The sequence below is a fragment of the Neodiprion pinetum genome, chromosome 2 (assembly GCF_021155775.2).
Source record: "Neodiprion pinetum isolate iyNeoPine1 chromosome 2, iyNeoPine1.2, whole genome shotgun sequence".
Lineage (NCBI taxonomy): Eukaryota > Metazoa > Arthropoda > Insecta > Hymenoptera > Diprionidae > Neodiprion > Neodiprion pinetum.
Genome location: NC_060233.1, coordinates 12,139,028 through 12,165,828, shown reverse-complemented (window position 1 = coordinate 12,165,828; position 26,801 = coordinate 12,139,028). Strand labels below are relative to the sequence as shown.

Sequence of the window (26,801 nt, the reverse complement as noted above, 5' to 3'; positions counted from 1 at the left end):
TTTCACTCTAGGTGAAACAGTTTCTCTAAAAGTGGGAATAAACAAGTGATGAACGAGCGTCAATTTTGTACATATTTATCTCAAACAATAGAAAGTAACATTATTAACTTCAGATTAAAAATTATATTAAAAAAAAATCGTGTCTTCAGAGAAAAGCCCAGCCAATCGCAAGTGGTCGCGTTTCAAGGAGGCGTACAGACGCTGTGGATGAGGAGTTGATGTTCCTGAGGGACGAGGCGCAATAGCGCGTAGTATAAACTCTTTGCAAAACGGTGCTGGAAATTTTCCCACATTTCCACCATCTCGAGGGGAATCTGCATCAGAAATGTTCTTGACAGATGTCATCATGTGCGCTGCCTGTAAGATTAAAACAATTTCGTCAGTGGTAAACAACTGGTAGTATTTTTTCATTTTAAGAATGACGATTTAGGGTCGTAACGTCTGAATTAAAAGTTAGGCAAAGAGGAAACACATACAGCAATTTCCGGCAAAGTTTTTTCCGCCAATGATTGGTGAACACAAATGAAACAACATCCCTGCTATGTTATAGAAATGAATCTGAACAAATTCAAATAACCCAATCTAAAATATAACCAATTTGAGGAAAGTTTTCACAATTGAAATATTCTGAAAGATTAAACTCTGGCGTCTTTTTCATCTAATTCTGATGTTTTTGGGTACATTTTGCTCGCTGATGAGATCTCCGCAAATTGTCCAGGAAACATTCAAGAGATCTTACACTACAGTAGAGTTATAACGCCGCGTAACCGTTTTGTTCTAAATGGTGAACAAAATAAGCTCAAAAACATTGGAATCAGACCAAAAACATTAGATTTTGATTATTTTGCGCGTTCCAATGACAAAATCTTCTCTCAGATTTTTGATATCTTAGTTCGTGTTATTCAAAATCCCTTCTACATATCAGTTGTCTATTGTCGTTCGCTATCATTGGTACATAAAACACATCCAGAAATTCTATAACACTATTTTCTTGTTACCCAACTTTGATTCAGACGGTTATCTGCCCATTCATCCTTAAACACATATTATTCCCATAGTACCTTCTGAGCTTCGTAAAACATTGACGTTATTCGGGATCTGACATATTCCCATAATGCATCAGGAACTGGAACTTCTTTCTCGCGCATTAATTGCACCAAAAACCCGGTAAACTCTTTTGTTTGATTTAGACCGCCCAGCTTACGCTGCAATGAATTGGCCTGTGCAACCAAAGCTTCGATGCCTTCGATGTCATGTGCGATTTCCTGAAAACAATTCCAGGCAATTTTCATATAAGTAACAAGTGTTGACAAACAAGCGAGACTGAAACAAACCTCGTATGATTTTATTTTTTGGTGAATCGGCTTTGTGGCATACTGCAGCTTGCTCAAAATGCTCTGCACAACATCTGGAAGATTGCTCAAGGCTTCTTGTTTCTGAGAGTTTAGTGTGCTTAACCCTGCATGCATAAGAACTGGCAGCAACAATTGGGCGATCTGTCCAAGGCGTTGGGATGTCAAATAGTGTATTGCTTTCTCTGCTTCACGAGTATCATCGAACAAACGTTTTTGGCGATGGGCAGGCACCGGCTGTGACGATGTCCAAGCGTTTGACCAAGGGTTGTTTGGGATCATCATTCGAGGTGATAGATGGCCTGAAATACAGAAGATTCTTTATGCTATACATGGATGAATAAATTGAGGTCTGAAATATCGAAACATGGCATCTGGCACTACGCTAATCGAGTCATAGTTAATTTTAAAAGCCGCTTTCTGCCGTACATTTTACTCTTTGTCAACTCAATGTAGCTAAACTGAAGTCTAATCACTTGCACGTGGTTTGCTGTCGCTTAAAATTCGTTTAATTTAGTTGAAACCCAAACTGAACAGATCAGCTTATTGGCCAGTGTGACGCCATATTGCTCTGACCACGCCATTACTTTAGATCGGGTATTTTGTTCAATTCTGCCTTGAATGAAAAAGAAATAAACAGTACATAAAAATCGGATAAAATTGACTGTTGATGAAAAAATAACTTGTATCGATACCAACCATTTTTTTGTCCCCACTCGTCGAGACCCTCTTCTTCAATCCAATCACGAGGAGAGTACCAACGAATAAAATCTTCCAACACTGCGCCCGGATTTGCAGCCTTGAATCAATGACGAGTATAAGTTATGTGTTGGATGAATTTGAGTTTGGTAAGACGATTTCTCTATTACTGGGACAAATAACACTGGTGCTGTTTTTTAATAAAGTTTTTCCCTTTTCTTAACTTTGGTTCAGACAGTACAACCCATTCATACTTGACTCAAATTTTGCAAACCATTGATAATAACATAAAACATTACCTTGAAAGATTCCATATCGGACAGAAGTGAGGCGCTCATCAGTCTCGCCCTCATTTCTGAGGCACGTTGGTCTGTCCCAAGTTGCATCATAACTTCCGCATCCTCTTCCAATTGATCCTCTGTTTTTGGAACTGGTTCCTGTGTTACGGGAAGATAAAGAGATCCTCCAGTTTTTAAGAGCTTTAGGACGGGATGCTTCGCTAGGCGACCTGTTGGTCTGTTCCATAAAGAGTGCTTCACTTTTCGTTGTCGTTTTGTCCCTGTATCTTCGCTTTCAGTTGAATCTTCGTTTGTACATTCGAAAAATTCTTCATCTGAATCTAAAATCCGAACATGAAATATACAAGTATCAAATATCTAATCGGTACATGTCTGATCCTATTTTATGACAATATCGTGACTGTAGTGGTCGTTTATGGTAAAGTTACCAAATATCATGATGCAAAACACGTCGTGTTGTTGGACCTTCGTTTATTGACTTTTAATCAATGTGGAGTGAAAGATGCAAAAAAACTTTTACAATTAAAAACAATGGCCATGGCCGTTAGTGTAATATATTTACTATCGCAAGATTGTGTCTCCTGAATGTAACCCGAACATTGCACATCTTTTGTGTATAACACTGGTGTCACACCGCGGTTGCTGGAGACCCCACATCAAAAATCATTTCATGATATATCCGGAGATATCGATTCGCATAACATGAAAAAATTTTGGGATACTCTTTAACTACTATATATCAAGGCAAATTAGTTATCGTTAACAAAATGAAATTTTGAATATGAACAAAAAATTCATGACACAACGGAATACAGGAAAATGGATCATTCCACTCAAAAAATCATAACTCACTGAGTTTTCAATATTTTGAGCTAAAAATTTACTTAAGTAACTCTCAAGACACAGATATTTAAGAGCAAAAATATGCAGATACTGCGCGATTTAAAAAAGGTTATTTATCTGATTGAGTAAAGTTGAATTTTTGGAAAAAAATGAACTAACGGTTTTTCTGATATTTTATTATTTATCTTGGATCAAATCAGATTATTTTGGATGTTTTTTGTATGGAATTTATAATTCAGATGCTGTACTGTACAACGCGAAATATCGAAGAGAGCAAAAACTGGATAAAAATCGTGATTTAGCAATGGATATTATTTTTCTTCTGAATTTAAGGTTCCCAATTTCAGGAGTTTCATTCCAATTCAATATCGTGCTCATGTATTTGAACCTGTTATAGATGATGAAAAAGGATTGTCGAAAAATTTGAAGATTTATACGTGTTCTTCAGAGATCTAAAAAATCTGAGAAAAATGGCAGACAATCAACAAAATAAAATTACCAGAATCGGGATCGTCGATGTCCATACTTTGCGGTTTGTACAAAGATTCTTCGTTCACTTTTTTTCGCTCAATGCAACAGTTCAGCATCTATAAACATAAAAATGAGGTACAGACACGCTCAAACAGTAAATATTTATCATTTAACGATTTCTCAGTATTTTCCACTCTTGTATTAAAAAGTGGACATGTTTTTTCATGAATAATTTTTAGGAATATAGTTATGGGAACCAGAATCAGCCCTTTCGTTTCTCTTCCTTGAATGTAGCATAAATAGAAAGATGATTGTAGATACCTGAAGTTTTTGATGCAACAAACACGTGCGGACTGAGTCAGGAAAGCCAGATCCGATTCTGCAAAAGGCACGACAGTATAATTTTAACAATAATTATTCGTCGCGTGAGTGAGAAATGACGTAATAGACAGTATTGCGAGAGACGCAATGAAATAAAATTAAACATAATATTCGGCGTTATTTATCATGAAAAATTTCGAAACAAACATTTTGAAGGTAGAAATCGTCAGGGTTACACAACAGTTGAATTTTCATCCCCATTAAAATCAATAATCATGATTACTGTAAAGAATTAATGTCTTCTATTCCTTTTTGTCTCGTGCCTAGTAACGTTCAACAACCTTGCAACAGCCCATAAACTGTTTACGAGATTTGCCAATTTGATTCTGAGACAATCCTGGTGGCCGAACGTTTGTTTCTCACGTGCCGCAAGATTTGCTAATGTCTACTATTTTCATCCTAACAATCACTTCGTCAATTTTATTGCCACAGAGATATTGGTAAGCAGGTTTTGAGCTAAAACACCAAAAGTAGTCAAAAATTATCGCGGAAATCAAATACGAGAGTGTTCTGAAGTGGAACAGGGAAGCACAAGAAAACTGCATACCGGTAAAAAAAAAAAAAAAAAAACAGAGACAGTTGGAAAGAACGCAGGTCAATTCTACTCATAAATTGTTAAAGCTCAGATATTGGCAATTAAATTTATGTAGAAGTTTAGCGATTCAACGTTCAACATAGCAATCCTGGTGCCATGCAATTTACTGTTAATAATCTTCGTTTTTTTTTCCACAACCTCGATTGATGCCACCCGGTACATTTTTTTTTGTTGGGTTTAAACGACCGTCCAAAGAATTTCCTGATGTTTTTCAACAAAAAATCAACTTTACAACGTTGGTAAGAATATAACGAAAACCTTACCCAACGGCTCATAGAATACTATACGTTTTTGACCTGACAATGAGATATTTTGGCCTACAAGTTATAATTTTCAAAATACGTTTACTTGAAGGAAAATAGAGGACTCTTAAAACATTTGGAAACACAAAAATCTATAATTAACGTTTTATGTCGGGACCAAAAATACTAGCAATATGACGTTGCATAGAATGATCACCTAATCGTTTCAAGACGTTTGTTTAGTTACGATGCCTTGAGAAAAAGTGAAACAGATTTAAAAACGAATTTTTTTCTTAAATGCGACACGGTCAGGACTATTATTTTCCAACCCCCCGATGGCATCTTGTGATATTTTAGATCAAAATGCAAATCTGGACGGGGATTGAAGATTGTCAAGTTGAAATAAAGATGCAATTTTCATAAAAATCGTTATTTCGCAACGTTATAATTGCAGGAAATTCAGTAAGCCATGACAAAGCAAAACATCCTTTACAAAGTCAAAGTTGTTGAAATTCATACTCTCGCTGCAAAATAGTGATTTTTTTTCCATGTTTTGTTTTGTTAATATTACCAACTTCAACCTCATAAATCTGGGCACTGTACCAATCAATCTTGTACAGTAGGGTAGTCCTCAGTTTAGTAATTCTCAAATTTTCTTGCTCCCATGGGTTAAAATATGTCGAAATGTATTTTGTTAAATTTAGCCAAAACCGTAGCCCTATCTCGAATCCAAGTTTTACTCTAAAGCATTAGAATTTTCCCGTTCGAGCAACGCGGGGAAACTTAAAAAAATAAAAAAAAAATAAACTATTATCACGCGGCTGCATCTTAGAAGGATTTCAGAGAATTAAATTTAAATGTTCAGTGACCAAAACCGTTACAAAGTTATAAGCCTCGGCTCAAAAGTCAATTCTATGTAAAGGTTCATCTTTAAACGGTTGCAGTGGCTAAGCTATTGACTCGACAACAAAATTTTAATGACCGTCTTGACAGAGACAGTTTTATACAAAATTTAACCCTCTAAAATCTGTTCCCAAGACGACGTCCGTATTATTAATACACGGTCAAGTGGTAACAATTTAAAAACCGATGATACAATCCTTTTGTTATTCGATTATATGAGAAAACTTCGAATCCGGAGAGGGACTTTTTAAAATTAGATTCAAACTATATATCCTTCCGCAAGGATTTTTGTGACAAAGTTTCTCACTTGGAGGCTAAAAAAAAAAAAAACATTGTGGCTTTGAAACGAAACACCTTAGTGCTCATCCCGAGCATCTTCTCCTTCTCCTCTTCCGACTGAACAAGCAACAGGTGGGCGATGACCCCACGGTTAGCCGGAGGCTAAATTGCCCCATGCGTTCGTCTGTCTTTGGACGAAGGTAGATGCACACTGAGTACGGGAGAACTTGCCTTCGCCTTTACCACTGCCTATGCCTAGAATTTGCTCTACCGCGATCAGTCTTGAGTCGAGCTCAGCGTTCGGACGCCAGGCAAGCAGGTTCTTGCAGTCGTCCGACGAACACAAAACTCAAACGACGCGCTATCGCGACTTTGCGAAGGAAATAACGGTACTGATCCACACCATCGGTCAGGGCTATCATCTCGCTATTTTTGTCTGGAAGGAATATTACCCATCGCTGTGATAAAAGAAAAACAAAAAAAAAAAAAAATCGCGCAGAGAATACTCGAGCTCGTAATGTCACGATATAAATTTGTTAAAACGGTGAATGCATCAGAAAACGTATAAAAGAAACAAGTAAATAAAAGAAAGGAAATCACTCCTAGCACAGGAAACAACAATTAATCAACAGATAATCATCGATTCGATAACATTGTTATAATTTTACAATCAAGGATATATATATGCTTGTAGTGATAATTTTAATACACGTGATACAGTGAGGCGGGAAGAAATTTTATTCTGGATACAATAAAAAAGAAGGATAATAATTTTGTGAAACAATTAAATCGGAAAATTACTGCTGGTGAACCCATCAAATTTACATGTGATTAAACTGAACTACGATGTAACTATGAAGCACAGGTGTTCCTAAAAAATTTTATACCTTCGTCTTCTGTGAATAATGAGTAAGTATGTCCGCATTCCTTATAAACAGAGTTACGATCATTATCGTGACTTATTCACTTCTGCAAATTAATACGCTAATGAAATTTTAATAGAAAAAAAAAAACCGTATTATCCGCAATTAGCAATACCTAATCGTGCGCAATTTACGATAAATATATATTTTTTTTATCAGTTAAATTTATTTTGTTTTCACAATTACAATAACATATGCAGTGTTTTATTTTACGAGTGGCAATTTTACTATAACAGTATTAATAATAGCTGAGAAAAGAACATCTTGAAACACGAAGAGAACCGGTACTTTGTAATTCTTGTATGTTCCTGGAGTATGATATTAATTATAATATTCTGCATTGCACCGTTTTGCGAAATTGTTATTCCAAACACAGTTAACGAAAATCGTACTCGTGAAGACCGTAAACGTTATTACCGTTAAGAGGAAACTCTCGTCGAATCCACGATTTAAAATAACCGAACGTGTCTCGAGATAATTTAGTCACGAAATTGATTACGACAGAATAAAAATTCGTGCTTTAATACACGCAAGTTGAAAAGTATATTCACACGTCTGTAAAATTTCAGACCAGGTTATCGACCTACTAACTAGTACAAAAAAAATACAAAATCGAATTTTTAACGCAGGGTTTTATGGTACTGCTTTTCAAAGTGTTTGTTCGCGAAATAAACATGTTTCTGACGGACAGAATTTTGTTGAAAAACAAGCAATACACTCTGCAGTTGGCGATGATTCAAAACATCGCAACGAATTATAAGGACATTCACTTTATTACAAAGATATGCAAGATCGGAAGCGATTTCTCTACGATAAAGAGATTTATAGGATCTTCACGTTCAAAAGTTATGAAAACCTGAAACATGCCAATTAAAGTTAAGAAAATCTACTTAGGCAATTATTTATGCGAATAATACAGTTCAGTAAAACTTATTTCATGGTTTGATCATTATTAATTAACAACCAGAGACGTATTTCGCATGATGCTTCCGAGGTACCCAAAAAATACCGTTCTACGGGAATAAGTAACATTATTATCGAAAGGAATCGGTAACAGAAGCTGATCCTGATGCATATGAAACAGGTATTCCGCACCTCAATGACACACATTCAAAGCGAAATGCCACAAACGTGTTTTCATCCTCGGTAGGGATTCGCAAACTGTTAGATACGCGATAAAAATGTGTAAATGAAAGCACAACAGTTACCCGGTCCGACTTATCGAGGTATTTACTGGTGAGAAATGAAGCTTTGAAATACTTGGCTGTACTATTATTATCATTATTATTATTACTATTATTTTGGTACGCTGTATGTGACCAAAAGCGAGATCGGGAACCGGTACAATGAATTTATAATTTAATACACCATTATACAAGCACATAACATGTATCAGAGATATTTAATTACAAACTTTATACCTCCAAGCGCAATTTTAATTGTACATATAATCGTGAATAATTCTGCAGCTGTAAGAATACACATGTATATATATATACATGTATAGGCTGCATATCTAGACCCGAACGCGACTTTCCTTTCGTATTTATTATTTTATAATAAGGACGAGGAAATAATAGCAAGAGGTTACGTAAAATACGGAGTACATTATAATGAAGGTAATATTCTAACTACAAATGGAGAAAAGTTATAATATTTTACGATTCTTCACATTTTTCAAAAGAATCTCATTATGCCGTAATCTATTTCGTTGAAGATCCGCATTTATCTTATATCTAATCTAAGATAAAAATTGTAAAATTCGAAAATCGAACTTGAAATATTTTTGATTAAAAGCTCGCATCTGATTTTCTGGAATAAATTCTTTTCAACGGGTTTTCAAATCACTGCATTATAAGGAAAATGCAACGTATCACGAAATGAAAATACATTGAAACTTATAAGAATAACAGTAAATAACAGATTAGCAATCATCCGTACATTTGAGTTACAATTCACAAACTTTGAATTAGATTTTGCCCCGAGGCAAAAGGAAAGTCGAATTTTCTCGAAATTTAAACACAGTTTCGTCAGTGTTCGACCGTTTTGAACACTGCTGTTCAGCAGCAGCATGGTTGATGTCCCCGTCGTCACAGGTGCACAAACTATACGCTCTGCATGCCGTTCAATGCTGTGTAGAATGTACTGTTATAAGAACCACATGTTATGCATAATATGCATCAATGATTATATGGACCTGTAGGTTAGAGGAAGAAATCAAGAATATACGTATAGAAACTTCTTCGACGTATTTACATCACGTACGAAACACAATCGCCAATCTCTTTGTATCGTGGCGGAAAAACAATATATTCGTTTTTGCAATATCAATTTTTTAAATCAAGCATGACTTAAAAGTGAGAAGAAAGTTCGTTGCTTAGGGGGATTTTCGTTAAAGGCTCGGAACATGCGTAAGATGATTCTAATTCGTTGCGGTCGCTGCCGTACCTGAAACGCGGATACGTAGCGGCAATCAAAGACAATGAGTCTAACACTCCATGAATGAATTCATAAAAACACTGTTTGTACAGTTCACTTCACACTCCAGTAAACGACGATTGTGCGCGATTGGCCGATCACTTTGTATTCCTGATAATTGATCACGATTTATGACGTATACCTACTGATTCGCGCTTATCAACTTCAATCATCTTTGAAGGCAGTATATATGGCGCTAACTGTCATGGCCGTCGTATTTACTGATAAAAGTGTTTTTTTCCCAAGTTTATTGGTCTGCATCAAATTAATGTTACAAAATAGAGCACTGACAGCTTGCACGATGTTACCTGTTTTGCAAAATTACTTAAACTCTCCGAAAACGATCAACTGATTACGACTTCCAATGCGTTATTGCCCTAACCAAAAACATGACTAATTACAGCTCTGCCTGTATCGATTTTTGATTTAAAATATTGCACGAGTTATTGCGAGGTAAGCCGACCTAAATCTCAAGATCTTTGCGAAGACGGAGGGTAAATTAAGTTTGTTGCAAATGGGGCTGGTTCTTCATTTCCGCAACTGCTTCCTTGCTTCCGGCAAAGGCTGTGCCAGCCGTAATTGCAGTTCCAACCCATGGGTTGATATATAAGATAGTCGATTATCAACTTCGCCGACGCTTTCACTGAGATAGATCAAATCTTTCTTGACTACAGGGAAAAGTTGAACCGCATATCTACGCCTCGTTGATCGATTCCAGTCTGATTATTATACGTTATTTTATAAGTGGTAAAACTAGGCCTGCGTTTTTTTTTTTTTTTTTGAAATAACCGTTCTTCTTTTTCGTTGTGGTTATCTTTCTACACATTAATTTGTATCGGTTGCAAAAAACTAGATATTCCCACCCTACTTGAGCGCGTTTCGTAACAACAATTTTACTACGAGGTGTGTATGCCTTCAGTGAAACAGACGGATTGTGAGACACAAGGCAAATAGTTCGTATAAGTCGGTTCAACTGTACCTTGCGAAATCCGCTGGAGCACGGCGAAACATTCCGCGGTCCACGCAATGGACGGTGTGCAAACGCCCCGCAGAGGCGAAGGCAAAAACAGAGAGCGAGAGAGATCCTTTCACGTTCATACACGTAGCACAATGTCCCTTTCCGGCTCTCTTCGTTTTTCCCTTCAAACATGGTTTTACGATTTGACAGAATAAAGCTAGTTTCATTTTTTGCCAATTTCGGAACAATCGAATCGTAATTATTTTTTTGAGGCTTCCTTTGTGCCTATTCTTCTTTTTCTTCTATGAGGTCAATGAAATTTCGCATACATGAGAATAATCACTTTCTTCAGCTTTCATATATTAAAACATGAATATTTTTTTTCAGTCGTAATCGATTTCTGGTTACTCTAATTAGAATTCAAAGCATGAGTTTGGTTAGTCTAATATGGTGTCGCATTGGATAATCAGCTGATCGATTTAGTCTCGGTTTCCGTTAAATCACACGCATATAAAGAGACGGAAATCGTTGTGCAAACGATCACAGTATTTATTTCTTATATTTAGCTAAGAAAGAGTGAAATATAGGTCAATAAACTACTTTTATTATTAAATACGACACGGTTAACGTAGTCAACTTTGTGCCGCCAGATTGCATCTTTCGATATTTTGGATCTCAAGAGTTGTCCAATGAATCATACAGTAAAATGATTCAAGAAAATAACGTAGATGTATTCGATTACAAAATTGGGGTGATCAATGTATACATGTCATTCAGCTCAGAACATTCAGATTCTATCGAAGTTCCTAACACTATAATAATAATAATCAGCACCAACACCCGACATACACGATAGGGTATATCCTTATGAATCATTAGGATTGCGAGGGACAAGAGAGGGAATGGATTAGTAACCATCATTATTTGTAGATACAGAGATTGAAAATCCTCGTACATTCAGATCAAGTTTTTATGATAATTCATGAATATTCACTATCTTTTGGCCTTGGCCCGAAGTCCTAGTAGATTGGTTCGTATTCGATACATTATACATCTCATTTGAATATCGTGAAACATTAGAGAGGTTTTATATCGGGATTGCATAATCCTGAAACTATTTCAAAGTCGATCTTTTTATTAAAAATATTTTACTTAGGAATTTGAAACATCGAAAATTGGAAAAGGTCAAATTTGTTCTATTCTGCAATAATGTTTACGGTAATGATAACACACAACCTCCAAGTGCCATAATTACGAGCGTCTTTCAAGCTCAACGCGTGATAATTGGTAAATATCACATTTGACAAACGAGTTGCTGCCAAAGAAGGCCATTGACGGTCATTCGAGATCTTGTACAAATATTCCAAACATGTTTTCCAGTGGACGACGTAGAATTTTTTTTAAGTATTCTTGTTCTTTTTATTCTTTCTTCAGTAAGAATTCTTATATGATTATTGTTCAATATAATTCTCTGTAATGCCGCAGCCACTGAATTAAATTTACGTCTTCAGGTCACCGATGAGATCAGAGAGAAATCTCTCAGCAGCATTGGAATTCTTTTACTTGTGGGTATTCCCCGTAGTGTAAGTCAATGCCAAATAGTATGGGAGAGATCTTCAGTTCAGCACTGACATATCGGTAATGCTCGCTGTTCAATTTGTAACAATCCTTTTGACAGGAGGAATTCTGCGCCTCAATTTGAATGATATGGCGGTCTTGACTCGAATCGCATACTATAGGGAGAGAGTCAAAAGAGACCGAAAGTGAAAGGCTAGAGATTCCATTAGGCCGGTCGTCTCAGACGCGTTATTTCGTCTCTTACGTCGACATCTGCATGATGCTTGTGAAATAATTATGACTTTCAATTCGCCACGTTAGAACGCCCGGGTTGTTACCGAACCGGTAAAACTCGATGTTCGCGGAACAATTGTAACCCAGAAAAGTGCACTAGATAATAAGTAACGGAAGATGCGGTCATATTTAATTATAATAAAAGTTGTTTTTAACCTGTATTTCACTCTTCGTTCATTTAGTATAACAAAATAATAGAAGAATAGCGTTTTGTGTCCTTTTACAATCGAGAAATTTATAAGCCAATACCAGGGTTAAAACAATCAGCTGATCGTCAGGTGTGACGCCATGTTGCTGGAGCCGCGCCCGTATTTTTCGCAGTGATTTGTTACGCGTTTGAGATTTTTATCCTAGTTTTCTTCCCTCAATAATGGTTTCACTTAAGACTAAATAATGACCCGGGACCTTAAATATCATTCGCGACGGTTTCCAACGCAATCAATCGTTATTGATTTTGTGTATCGAAGTGATTACCACCAAGTTGTGGATCCCACTTTTGAAGGTTTCGTTCTTAGGAGAGGGGAAGATTTTATTATCACTCAAAAATGAAGAGTCAAGTTCTCAGTAAATTGTCGCGTTTTGAGATACATGTCCATCTGATTAAGTTTTCATCTAACCATATCTGGGAAACGATTGAACAGATTTTTATCGTTTTGGTCTCAATCAACGCAATAAATCGTTACTTAGAACTGGTTGAATTTTTAGGAAAATCGTTTGAGGTATAGTTGAGATTTGCGAAAATACGAATCCTTTTATACAAGATTTTATTTTGTTATTTTGTTGACATTCGTCGGTTCAGTTTTGCCGATGGCTGAGGGTATGAGAGAAATGTAGCCACGAAGTAAAAGGTTGGAAGAACCATATTATCCGACACTAATTACGGAGGTAAATTACGGGAAGTGTGTATCGCCACGCAGGCTCGGCACAACAATTTGTCGGTTACTGGAGCATCGTTAGCCGCACCGTCATGCAGTTGCAGTTGCACGCCATAGAAACCCACACTTATGGGTATGCCTACTACAGGAGTGAAATTGGACTTGGGATACTTGCGCCTCGATGGATGAATCGGTCCGACCGTGTTAATAAAAACGTAGGAAAAGAGAAAAACCGCCATAAAAATATTCCTCAATGTTATTTGCGTCAATGATGATGAACACGAATGATACAACATCACTAGCATGTGATAGAAATGAATCTGAGAAAACTCCAATAACACAAGCTAAGATGTGAACAATTTGACGAGAGGTATTATAATTAGAACATTGACAATCTTCATGTTTTTGGGCTCATTTTTTTCAGTGGTTTACTACTTTTCTCCTACCTGGAGATATCTGATTATAACAATTTTTTCGGACAGACTCTGGAGATCTCTATGGTGATTAAAACAGGTCCAAAACATGAGAATCGAATAAAAAATATCAGAGTTTAATCCTTACGAACTTTCTAATTATGAATCTGTTTCAGCAGCAAATTGTTGATATCTCAGCTTGAGGTATAGAAATTCGCTCAAATTCATTTCTACCATATAGTAGGGAGGTAGGACGTGTTTAGTTTGGTGTCCATCATCGTTGAAGTTGATAACATTGAAGGAGCTTTTTAAACGGTTTTTTTTTCTCTCCTCTTGCAACTTTAGATTCAGGCCGATTGATCCTTAATTGTAGGACCCGGTGAAACGGTCGAGTGTAAAGGCATTCTTATCACGGTGTCGGGAGTAGCGCTAGGCCGAGGACGTTGGAGTAGAACGCATGCCACGGTGGATGAGTGGCGTGAACGATGCCTCGTGCCCCGGTTAACAAGTGTTCCGCGTCCTACTGTAGCTGCCTTGACGCGATCAGCCAGCTAGTAGGGAAAAATTAATTGCCTGTACCGGTGCTTCAAGTACTATCAACTGTAACTAAAAACACCCACGTTTCACTAGCTTTAAAAATAATTATTACATACATGGGAATTTCATGCAATTTCACCCAGCGCCGTTTGGTCACATTTCCAAATTTGTTATAACTTAAGTTTATAATATTCTCAAATACAAACTTCTATATTTTTTGGTTCGACATACTACCCACAATTGACTGTAATAAGACAGGTCCTGTAATTAACTCAATGCTCAAGTCACTCGTCGTTTGGCAATGGTTTGACCTTTACTTTTCATACTTAGATAAAAAATTAAATAAACGTATCGATGCTTCATATTTTCATTTGAATGTTGATTAAGTGTTCAGCGGTGAAAGAGATGAGATACAAAAAGGCCAAGAACTTCACTGAATGAAGTTGCCTTTTACTTTTTACTCGTCAATCTAGTCTTGGTATACATATACAAGATAAATGGGAGTGTACGTATCAACAAATCATCATTATGACGGAGTACTGTAATCCTGTTCATTAACTGCTGCGTTTGTCTTCATGTAATTTGTTCGAATGACAAAATTATTTCATTTGCGTTAACTCTGTGATCATTGAATTGTTCTTTCTTCGTGTTTATTGTGCAAAATTATAGATATTTGTAGAACGTTCCAGTATTCGAAGTTGAGGGAAAGCTAATTACAGTTGTGTGAATTATGATATTGTTCGTGTCACTACAAAGTAAAATCGATTTTGTTACGCCGACTATCGTTGAAAAAATCAGTGCAGTTGGATCTGAAGTTCATTAAGGCGGAAAAAAAATTCTGGCGCATTAACTAAGATACCATTGCAGATATTAGAATTTTGTACCGTTAAATAACCTTCGTAAATGTTCTAAGAAATTTGAAACTAGAATCACCGGTTGCTATGTGTAAAGAAACGTAGTTTTAACATAATTTCTTACCGTAGCCCAACTTCAAAACACCACAATTCCAGACAAACGTTTTGAAAATATTGAAATCATTCCTAGACACACTCTGACGTTTTTGTAGTACGACGGTATTTCGAAAATTAAAATCCTTCGAAAATTGTGTAACTATCATAATTTTCGGTAAGCTGAAATTTTACAAGTACTTAAGTACTCTAAAAACCTCAAAAGTCAGGGGAAACATATGAAAATTTTCGGAACGTTTTTAATTAGCTGTGGCGCGTTGTAGTTTATTTACAGTGAAAAATTGCAGAAAAACTAGCAAATATCTCTAGTTCCAAATTTTGTAGAATAATGATTAAGGACTGCTTGAATGCGGAAAACTATAAACTTTCCAATGCTTTCTTGATAATACGCTAACAATTTTTTTCGTCGAGTTATGTGGCTTGAAACTCAACTGCCCCGATTTATTGGGACAATAATAGTCTCAAGAATATACCGTACAAACAAGCGGTCCATATTCAGTAACTTTCGAAATGAACTGCAAAAACGCTGATGTCAATGCGTAACAAAATGCGATTGGTAATCGCGGTATATATCTGAAGTAACATGGAGATGCGCCTTGTCAAGGGGCATTAACTCGTAACGGAATTCACTTGCCTCGTGGTATTCAGGGCCCATAGGCGCGGACATGCTGCTAGCTAACGCCCGTGTACAATCAAAGCACCGTAATAATTAAATTCAATTTCCATTTACACATTGAAATAGCTGGACTTGGCCAACGGCGCGTGTGTCCGATAGAAAAGAGACGGCGAAATATATGATATATCAGATATATGAAAATTCAAACTGTCGGCGATATTTTATCAGTACTGTACAGATATACATTAATGTCCACTAGCCGTTCGGTCGAGGAGAAAAACGCGAAAAACGGCTCTCCTGAAAGGACCAGACGTAGAACTTTTTGCTATTCCCGTAACTATTGCGAAAATAACGATCCTGAACAAAAATTTCTCATTTTCGCAAATAATTCAGCAATAGCTCGACCGACTTTACTCAAAACCTAATCAAGTCTCAGATGAAACGAACTGCATTGATTGAGACTAAAATCATTCAAATTGGTTCACTCGTTCTTGAGATATCGAACATTGAAAAAAATTACAATTATTGCAAATAACTCATTATCAGGACCAGTTTAACCGATGTTGCTCGAAATTTTACGAATTCGGAATTAGTTAAAACTGCATCAATTCAGTACGCAATCATCAAAATCGGTTCAGTCGTTCTTGATGTACCGTCGATCAACCAAATTTCCAATGTTAGCAAATAAATCAGAAATGGCTCGACCGATTTTGTTGAAAATGTAACCAGTTCTGAATTAGTCAGAACCGCATATATTGAGACCAAATCATGAGAATATGTTCGCTTGCTTTCGAGACACTGTCGGTTAAAATCTTGATCACATACGCTGATTGAAAGTGTCGATTCGAGAACAGTCTCAATGTGATTCTCTAGAGTTCAAAACGCAGAAATCTAGTGAAAAGCGGACTGTTTCCATTGCCAGGATGGTTATGTCTAACGACTTCCTGCCTTGCGTGGAAAAAACAAAAAATTAAATTGTGAGTTCACATTAATTAGTAACGTTAATTTTGTAAATTTGCAGATTACCCGGTGGTTGAGCTGCTGCTGTTTCTAGCAGGGACATTCTGCGCAGTAGCAGCAACTTCTCCGTGTCCATGGGGTGACAATGTTGCAGAACTACAGGGTTCATGTATCTGTGACTACAATCTAGCGAAAGAACTTTCCGTCCAGTGCGATGTCGTGGATTACGAAAAGTTGGTCGGAGCCCTGCACGAGTACGCCTCGAACATCGTGATAGAGTTGCTCTACGTCAACGACAGTTCAATCGGCGTACTTAAGAACGGTTCACTATCGACGTTGAACATTAACAACATCCAACTTTCGGGTTGTCACATCAAGACGATTGAGAGCGACGCCTTCAAGGGCCAGCAAAAGTCCCTGAAGAACTTGAACCTGAGAAATAACGAGTTAACGGAAGTTCCATCGCGCTCCGTAGAAGTTCTGAAAAATCTAACGGTCCTCGATTTATCGATGAACAAACTGACCAAGGTGCTCGACGATGCTTTTGCCAAACTGAATCTAATCACGCTGAAGCTATCCGACAATGAGGTGACCATTTCTCCGGGTGCGTTTAGGGGGTTGGACAAGACGCTCAAAAACTTGAATCTGAAGGGCACGAGGCAGAAGAAAATACCGGAAGCACTCAGGGGTCTGAAAACGCTAGCATTCCTCGATTTGTCTTACAATAGTCTGCGGGAACTTCCGGGGTCAGCTGGACGGCTGGCATTCGACGGACTCGACGCGCTGACTGGATTAAATTTGGAAAGAAACTTCATTCAAAACATCGAACCCGATGCTTTTTACGGGATTAAAAACACTTTGAGCTCACTCAGCCTGCTGAGCAATCTTATCCCCGACTTTCCCACCGCGGCTATCAACAGTGTTCATGATTTAAGAGTACGTATGTCATTTGTTGTGATTAGTCAGGCCATCGTTTTTTTATAATCAATTTTCAGGTTCTGGACATCGGGTTCAATCTGATCACCCTACTACCGGCAAACGCCTTCCAAGGTAATCCGTCCTTGACGCTACTTGCAATTGATGGCAATCCACTACCGACTGTGCCTGAAGCGGCGTTAATGCACCTCAACGGAACATTGCGCGGTTTGAGCTTTGGTGGACCATTTTTAAACTGTGACTGCAAGCTTCGCTGGATTATCGAATGGATACGCAACCAGGACCTGCAAGTTACCAGTCGAGAGAAACCCCAGTTTTGTGGTGGCCCAGGAAATCTGCAGAACAGAACGTTTTACAGCATCAAATCCGAAGGTGCGACAGTCTCTGCTTTGATTTTCATTCGTAGGGTTATTGTTTCAATATCTTAAAACTGCTATAAGTATTGGTATCCTTTATGCGGGCGTCTTTAGAACAATATGGCGACGAATCAGGTCATCAGCTGATCGTTTTTGGTCAACTTCATAAGTATCAAAATGCAAAAAACATCGAGAGAAAAACGCAGAGGCCTATTTAGTGTAGTAAATTCACTGCCACAAGATGGCATATACTGAAATTGGAGATTCCGATATTGTAAGACTGCTTATTACATTTGAAATATTATTAAGCGCAGATTCACCTGCCCTGAATTATTTGCTTCATATTCAATGGTGTTAAAATTGTTTTGGTACAAGCAGAAACGTTCTATAATCTGCTGAGACTATGTGAAAACCGACAACTATTAGAAAAACGTTGAGTTGTTAGCATATCAACTCTGGTGGAAACTTTTCCGAAATGCGATGAAACGCTCTAAAATTTCTCTAAAATCATAATATTTGAATGAAATTTCTTTGCAGTTTATGAACGAAAACTTTCTACCAGAAATACTCTGTGTGTCGAATATCAAGTATTTATAGAGATAACAATTTTAGAACTGGTCTGCCCTACTGGAGTGATTGCCGTTGGCACGGTAGAAAGTGTGGATACAAAAGATATCGTAGGTGATGTGGAAGAAGACACAGTACCAGCAGTGTTGCCACCGACTCGTACGTCAACAACTAGTACTCAACGGCCATCAACTGCACCCCCATCACCGTCATCATCCAGTACACATCGTTCGGTTGTTAATTTGGAAAAGATCACAGAAGACCCAGTTGTTTCTACGACAACATTGCGGACAACCAGCAGACCCTCCATGAGTAGAACCGGCAACGTTGTCATAACCAGAACGACAATATCGCCTCTGAAGCATCAGCAAGATCACAGTATCTTACAACAACACCAGCCCAAACCGCCACTGGTCCTCGGATCTCCTATTTACAAAATGACAAGGGGATCCGACAAGGGGATCATCGTCAAAGACGTTTTGAGGCAGGATAACACAGTCATCATCTACTGGGATACTGAAGGCCTGAACAGTATTGGATTCAAAGTAATTTACCGTCTCTTTGGTGAGACTAGTTTCAAGTCGGGTCCACCGCTTGGCAACAATGAGCGTGAATTCAAAATAAAGAACGTTCCCGCTCAGGTAAAAATGTGACATTCAACCGTCTACAATGTTTAAATCGTGTAATTCACGTATTCAGATCTTGATTTCAGGAGTGCATGATAGTCTGCGTTGTTTCGTCGGAAGAGACAGACATGAGCCCTGCGAATGTTCCGTATAACCAATGCAAGGAAGTGAGGACAGAGAATTCGCCGACCTCAAACATGGACAAAATAACGATTGCAGCCAGCGCTGCAATCTGTGCGACAATCGTCGTTGCCGTCGTGATCTTCGTCGTCGCGAATCGACGAAGAGCCAGGAAATTGCACACCCTCCATAATCTGGATCAAAATAAAATGGGTGGACCTATCGCAGGCTTACCGGTCAATTGTTGTTCAGGTATTGGGCCAACTCCAAGCCCGGGTGGACCGTTGTCTTCATTGGCGACTTTGAGCGCATTCAACAATCAAAAGGACTGGGACCAAGTATCAGCCTACAGCACTAGGAGCATCCCTAGGCCAAGAGTTTTCCCAATGGAACGCCAAGGTTGTATGATTTGCTCGATATTTTAAGCCAAGAAAATGATCCCAAGTTTCAGCACAACCCACGATCCAGAGGCATGATACTTTCTCTGTGAAGTCAAGTTATCACACTCTGATAATTATGGCTCGTTTGTACACTCAAATCGATGGAACGGTCAATTTTGATTCCATTCATTGGGATATTAATAATCTTTATTCGTTTCCTAATAGGTTCGATAAACAGAGCTGCATGTATCGATGAAATGAGGCCGCAAAGTCAACATTTTGGTGTCGGAAAAGTCTCGACTCGGTCAATTGCTGACGGACAGTCACAGCATAGTTTTTCGAACAATTCGACACGATATTTCGGGTCAAATCCCGTACCATCGAATCTTATCAGTTCACGACCAGGTGAGTTCAAAGTTCCACGCTTCACATTTTTCCTCCGATGAAAATTTGTTTGCTCCAAATCTCACGAAAATTTTGTGATTCAGAGTTCTGTTTATGGCATTTTATAAAAAAAATTTACACCAGGATCAGTATCCATCACTTATAGGCTTTTTTGTCAATAATTCTGCTTATAATTCAGAATTACGGCAGTCACGCCAGTCTCTCGCAGCGGCGTCGGACAGGCTTTCACGGGCCAGCTTCCCGACCAACCAGGCCCATCAGCCGCACACATCAGCTAGGCGACAGCGTCCGAGATCGCGTAATCGCACATTAGAACAAGACCCGCCTCGCCCAGGGAGTAGGTACAGTTTAGCAGACTCAAATCACACTCTGAAGAACTACGAGGAAAACAACTGGACGGATCATGACATGGATATTTATATGGCCAGAAACCCAACAACGAGGGGTGGTCTTGTACCATTATGATCTTAATGTGTATTCTTCATCATTCTGCTCAAACATATTAGAGAATCAATGGGCCCCACTATCTGAATCAAAAGTTTGGAAAAGAATATAGATCGTTTGACAAATTTCCAGTAATATTATTTGTACCGATGATAGTGCCCTACTATGTAATAGCAGTGAATCTGAATAAATTCCAGTACCATAAGCTAAGATGTCATCAACAATTTGTAAAAACTACTTTTAATTGAATAATTCAAAATCATTACATTTTGGTGTTTTAGATCCAATTCTAATGTTTTCAGGCTCATTATGTTCACTATAGAGGCTTTCAAAGATCACCTTAACAAAATTTTACAAACAGTTAACTCTAGATTGGATAAAGAATATATTTCTGTAAGTACGGTGCAAAGAATGTTAGTCAACAATTAGATTTTCACGTTATAACTATACTATGACATAAAATCGCTCGAGAATTTTCCAGGGTGTCTGATTAGTGAGTAAAATAAGCCCATATTAGAACCGATTCAAAAACACTAGATTTTAAGCGATTCAAACGTTCTAATTATAAAATTTGTTCTCAAATTGATGATATCTGAATTTGTATTATTCAAAGTCACACAGATTTATTTCTATCACATAATAGGAGAGCAGTTTTAATCGCATTCACTATCATTGGCACAAATAACATTTCTGTAATTTTTTTCAACAATTTCATCCTTTTTCCCAACTTTCGATTTTGGGTCCATAAATTCTTGAAATCGTTTAGCGTAAGTCAACTAAAAGTAGCTAGGTATTAATGTATCATACTCTACCGCTTAAGTTCGATTAAAAAAAAATTAGGTGTTGAAAATATTTTTACAAAAATAATGCTGCCAGACAGTTTTTACGTTTTTTTGAAGATAAATTAACGGTAAAACTGTCCTCACCACATTTTGTGTTGCGACAGGAATCGTTGATTATGTAGTACAAGAAAAGAAATCAAAGAAAAGAAACTTTGTTGACGATGTAGAGACAGTTTCCCAGATAATTAACTTGACTAAAGGTAATTAATCAGGCTAACATAAACGTGACTTGTAAAGGGAATGTTTAAAAAAAAGTCTAGGCATACGCACATGGAGAATATTATCAATTCAATTCTAGAAACAATGCAGTACTGCAGGCTTCAAGCGTTTGATGATGCACACTAATGAAAACTAACTTTCTACTTACCCTGGAATGAGGATATTTCTTTCCCAGCGAAATCTAATCTCTTGAACAAACTCGTGCCACAGATGCGCCAAAGCTGGTGCTCCACCAAGGTTGTGTGCACAATGAGCAGCGACAATAGACAACCTCCACACAAGACTGTCTACTGCAGCAGTTTTTACGCCTTTCCACTGGTCATCTTCAACATTATATGCATTTGCATTGGCATACGGTTGTTTCTGAAATTGTAAAACGTAAAGACTGTTATGATCATCGCGATAAATCAAATGTTTGTTTTGGTAAAAATTATTTTCAATAACGTTTAGAAATCTTGACAAATTTAGTAACAACGTGAATTTCCGACTGTTTCTCACTTTTTTTCTGTAAAATCTCTTTATAGAAAATCCTTGATATTTGTTGAAATCTCTTGAAAAAATTTCATAAACTAGTCTTATTGCAAATATTCTTTTCACAAATATATGTCTAGATATTTTCAAGTACATTTTAGAATTATTATATAATAATAATTTCAGAATAATTTCAACTGCTTCCTCAAAATTTTTAATTTTTCTCCAAAACCCATCCCAATTTTCCGTAACGCGGTTCCGTCGGAAAATACGTAGTAATACTAGAACTCTGAATTTTCAGTTTTATGATACAAAACAAAGTTCTGACAAAATAGCAATTTTCAATAAAAATTCAATTTTAATTTCGAACATGACCTGATCAGAAATAGCCATATATAGAAAAACTCAGAGTTTTTAAATTTGTCAATATAAAAATGTTGAAAACGCATCTGTAAGTTGTTTTGAGAAACCCATCCGATTTTATACCTCAAACTTGATTTGTTCAAAAATAGTCAAAAACTTAATAACTCGGATTTTTCCACATTGCTGGTAGAAAATGAAGTTCCTATCAAATATTAGTTCTTCCAAAAATTTTCTAGACTTTTGTGGATTCCCTCACATGTTATCAGAGTAATTTAAACTTTTCCAGTAGAGGTAATGCTGTTTCTCAGAACTATTCAAAAACATTGAATATTTCTGAAAAATTTTTACAAAAGGTCGTGTCAAATTTCTGAGAGTTATTTTCACCCCTGCTGTCACTGTAGAGAACCATTAATGCTCACCGGGTTATCTTCAGCATCTGGAAACAAGAAGTAAAGTATTGGTAAGAGTATATCTTCCGAAATTGGACCCTCAACTGGTTTTGTCTTCTTGATTGCCGCCTTGCTAACGACTGTTGAAAGTGCCGGTACTCTAGACTCCGTTAACGCATTAAAAGCGGAGCTCAAATTTTGACCATCACCTTCAGTATAACTTACAAAATCACCTAGCAATTCAAACAACGTCTTCTGGTTAGAACACAAGTGTATAAAGTCTATCAAATATTCGCCAAGCAAACAGGCTGGGGATGACGTCATTTTCACTTGAACAGACCATTCTGGGGCTTGTTGCGGCTCTAGATCTGTGTAACTTTCACTATCCACTACAACATTTTCGGGCATCTCTGGCCAAGTTGTGAAAAGGATTAGCTCTCTGAAAATGACACGAATGGGTATATTCAACATCAATCTATCATGATTCAATTGTTCCTTGCTTTGGAAGTGTATTATTGACTGAGTAAATTATAATTCCAATACATAAATGTACACTCTCACCCAACTGGATCAAATGTAGCGCCAAACGGAAGCTTGCCAAGTTCCGCGACTCCGAGTGTTTCACCATGCATGAAATCAAAATCTGGTGGATCCTGTGTCCATGTACTGCTGGTCCAATCTTTGAGCAAATATGTAAAACGAGCAGAGACCATAGCAGGATCCAAACGGATCCCACATCCCTCAGTAATTTTTTGTTTGAACAGTGTTAGTAAGCCTGTAATCAATAATTTGAAAAAACAAATACTGCTATTCAGCTATAAATTACTTCCCAAGTCATATTGCATCATTGAAAATAACTTGTTGTGAAAAATTTTGACAATTAAATATTCAATTATGAAGGATATCAGTCACATGTTTTTAAAAAATGTCATGGCTGACTCTAGGATTCAACATTTGGTTGTGGTGAAGCAATGTGGCGTCGAAGCAGTAATCAGCTGATTGTTTTAGGTTCATTTTACAATTGTTAGAGAACTAAAAAGTTTGTGCAAGTCGTTGTGCGTCTAGTTTATCCCATTTAGTTGATTCATGCTCAAAAATGAGAAAAAAATAGATTTATATGATTAAATGTGACTCTTTTCTAGCAGCAGTAGTAGGAGAGACTGCGGTAAAGTGGGTTGGTTACAAATTTTAGAATTTTTTTTTTCACATACTAAGAAGGTCCAAAAAAATACTTGTCGACAGTAAAGTGAAATAGTTGCGTTACCTATAGTTAACCAGCAATAGAAATATGACATACTAACAACCATAATAATTTTTCTTTCTCAAGTGGCCCACTTGGACGCATCTCTATCCTATATTATTTTGCCACAGTGTTAAATCCCAATCAAGCATGCAAGTACCATAGAAAAAGTAGTATATACACGGTCATATATTCGTTGCTAAACATAGATTCCGGGTGAGAGAGATCCACTTATGCAGACGCCAGGTAGAACAGTTGCGTCAGTTGCATTAGTATTCAGCAACGAATAAATAACCCTCTAGGTGACGTCACACTGATGAGACTAACCATTGAGGAATTTACAGTATGGAGGAACTTTCTTCAAGTGCACCATATCGAAATGGCTGCAGACTCCACGCCCCTCACTCACGCCTAGGTAAAATGATTGCCAAGGTTCTTGAACTTGTACAAACATAGGAACTTCGCTGCAAATACCATACGTTAAATTAAAGATACCCGAACAATATTCGACTGAGCTACCTTATATAGTGCAAAAGACATTGCCATTCACATTTTCTGTATGTCATTACATTTCACATCACAACTATTTGCATTACTTGTACATTCTGGGTGTAATATGCATCTCACCCTATTACAATTGATATATTGTTATTACATCTTCCAGATAATCAAGAATACAGAAATTGTTTTGGCGTGCCTCATTGCTTCTGCATGCATTGCAGTCTTTTCCCAATATACGAACCAATTTGAATTATTCGATGCAATTGTAATTGAACTGAGAAGGATTTTGATGCGAGTCTCATCAGTTATCGCAACTTCTTTGGCAGGACTAAGTATGATGAACTCTCTTATTCCATAATATTTTGTTAGATTGAGATGTTCCTGATCTAACGATGCAAAATCGTTCGTAGAATTCAGGGCATCCATTAGACATTGACTTCTCTTATCCTCACATTCTTCTATGGAACTTTGAATCGCTTCGTCACTTGGAGTTATCAAGTTGATATGTTTGAGAGAAAATTCTACATCTGAAAAAATGAATCACCAAAAAAGCTGATGCATTATTGCTAGTGTTGATGGAAGAAAAACAATGGCACAGAGTCATCTAGCGATAAAACGAATTTGTGTGGTATGTTTTTCATTGCAATTGCCAATCCAAAAAAATTGTTTAGAAAGAAATAACCTGCGCAGTAACTAACCAGCGAAATGTACATTTTCAGATGTTGCTTCCCACGAGAGGTTGATAAAATCTCCCTTTTTCAAAGGTGAACATATTTTGCTGCGGGGTAATTTCCATTCTCGAATTATCTCCTCTAAACGCGCAATAAATACTTCCCACTCGGAAGCTGTGGTGAAGTCGTGATGGTAAGTGTCTTCTATTTCAATATTATTCATATTGCAGCTATTCAAAGCTTCACATTCGGTTTGATACTTCAAAATTTCTAAACGTCAAATTTATAGCAGAAGACAGAATATGGAAGAGCGCTCACCGATGGTATATCATAAGCAGTTGGAGCTGAGTCGGTGTTAAAAACATGAAGCCTATGCATGAAACGCATTTCTGCGAAATCCCCAGTCGCGTTACGAAATCAAGTTGTGAGGGCTAAAACTTCCCTAGGAGTAGGGTAGAGTCGGCAGAGTCCATGAGGTGTTTCCTAGCGGACGCATTTGTCGCGTTCTGCGCAAACCATATTGGGTGCTTTTCATTTACTGACTCAAGTCGACTTGTGTCGCTATTTCTGGTGTATTCCTTCGCCCAGATTGGCCGGTTACACAAGAAATAGCGACACAAGTCGATTTGAGTCAGTAAATGGAAAGCACCCATTTGGCTCTCACCGAATAGATACCATTTTAAAAATAAACGACACTATACGTATACATACACGTGACATACACCATGCGCCCAACGCACCATGTGGAGATTTCCACACTTTTATAATGTACGCCAAATGATCTCGAATGCAATTGGTTGAGAATTCAAGATGGCCTTCATGCGGCGCAGAGTGCGATTGGTTCTTGACGGTTCTTGACCATGTGAATTGCTCCGAATTCCAATTTGCACTGATCGATTTGATCAGTAATAGTCAAAAAGTATAAAATCGGAGTTTTTTAGATTTTCAATCCAAAAAGTAATTCGGAGAGAATCTGAATTCTTTCCAGAACCTCTTTAGAATTTGAGTCATACCTGAGATATCGCAATAATTCTAAAATTCTCAAGATTTCTCAAGATTCAAGAAAATCTATTCTATTTTGTGACGCTAAATAATTGCTTTTATAATTAGTTTTATTTAGTGAAGTTTATACTTCTTACGGAGTAGCCCTGGTTTCGAAGTCCTTATTATATGAGTACGATTTCGACGCATCGACAAGTTGTGAATTTGTAACTTACGAACGCAACGAATGCTTGAGTAACTTATTTAATTTAAGAAATTTCATAACATGAACAGAGAGATAATCAGACATAAGATTCTTAAATATACCGCATTTTTTTCTTCAATTTTGTAATTTTGTTTATTCTATGTTCGTGATTCTTCTCTTATGTATTGACCAATAGCATCATCTTCTGCAGCAGGAATTATTGAGCTGTCGGTAAAATTTGAATCGGATTTTTCCGTTGTTTGCGATGGAGTCGGTTGATTATGTTTGATGATAATTTTCCATCTTAAAGTCGCTCCAGTCTTGTCCGCTCTCTTCTGATCATCAGAGGCGGAGGATGTAGCTGCAGTTGTAGATTCTTCGTTATCCGGTTCACGTAAATCTGTGTAATTTTTTGGCCGATTTGTGAAAGAAGATTCCGCTA

The 26,801-nt window shown here is 37.3% G+C and overlaps 2 protein-coding genes across 2 annotated transcripts; one reads left to right on the top strand and one right to left on the bottom strand.

Annotated features, from left to right (window-relative positions):
* Nucleotides 1-59: 59 nt before the first annotated feature.
* Rab3GAP1 (RAB3 GTPase activating protein subunit 1) lies at nt 60-25,525 on the bottom strand. Its single transcript, XM_046609356.2, has 13 exons — nt 25,201-25,525; nt 24,744-25,029; nt 24,329-24,465; nt 23,323-23,536; nt 22,792-23,200; nt 21,687-21,901; nt 3,986-4,043; nt 3,693-3,780; nt 2,351-2,670; nt 2,052-2,151; nt 1,335-1,654; nt 1,062-1,265; nt 60-357 (listed from the first exon to the last, which is right to left on the bottom strand). Exons 1-13 carry the CDS (start codon nt 25,394-25,396, stop codon nt 127-129), a joined length of 2,778 nt encoding a protein of 925 aa, XP_046465312.1. The 5' UTR covers nt 25,397-25,525; the 3' UTR covers nt 60-126.
* Nucleotides 6,281-23,515, top strand: haf (leucine-rich repeat and fibronectin type-III domain-containing protein hattifattener). Its single transcript, XM_046609357.2, has 7 exons — nt 6,281-6,973; nt 16,705-17,579; nt 17,639-17,951; nt 18,548-19,143; nt 19,215-19,647; nt 19,854-20,033; nt 20,212-23,515. The coding sequence occupies exons 1-7, from the start codon at nt 6,970-6,972 to the stop codon at nt 20,496-20,498; spliced, it is 2,688 nt and encodes an 895-aa protein (XP_046465313.1). The 5' UTR covers nt 6,281-6,969; the 3' UTR covers nt 20,499-23,515.
* Nucleotides 25,526-26,801: the final 1,276 nt, after the last annotated feature.

Coding starts and splice junctions, on each gene's coding strand:
- haf (XM_046609357.2), top strand. Junction 19,144..19,214: donor TAAAGAACGTTCCCGCTCAG/GTAAAAATGTGA, acceptor TCTTGATTTCAG/GAGTGCATGATAGTCTGCGT. Junction 19,648..19,853: donor TTTCCCAATGGAACGCCAAG/GTTGTATGATTT, acceptor GTTTCCTAATAG/GTTCGATAAACAGAGCTGCA.
- Rab3GAP1 (XM_046609356.2), bottom strand. CDS start 25,396: ATGAATAATATTGAAATAGAAGACACTTACCATCACGACTTCACCACA. Junction 23,201..23,322: donor GCTACATTTGATCCAGTTGG/GTGAGAGTGTAC, acceptor TGTCATTTTCAG/AGAGCTAATCCTTTTCACAA. Junction 358..1,061: donor TGTTTTACGAAGCTCAGAAG/GTACTATGGGAA, acceptor TTAATCTTACAG/GCAGCGCACATGATGACATC.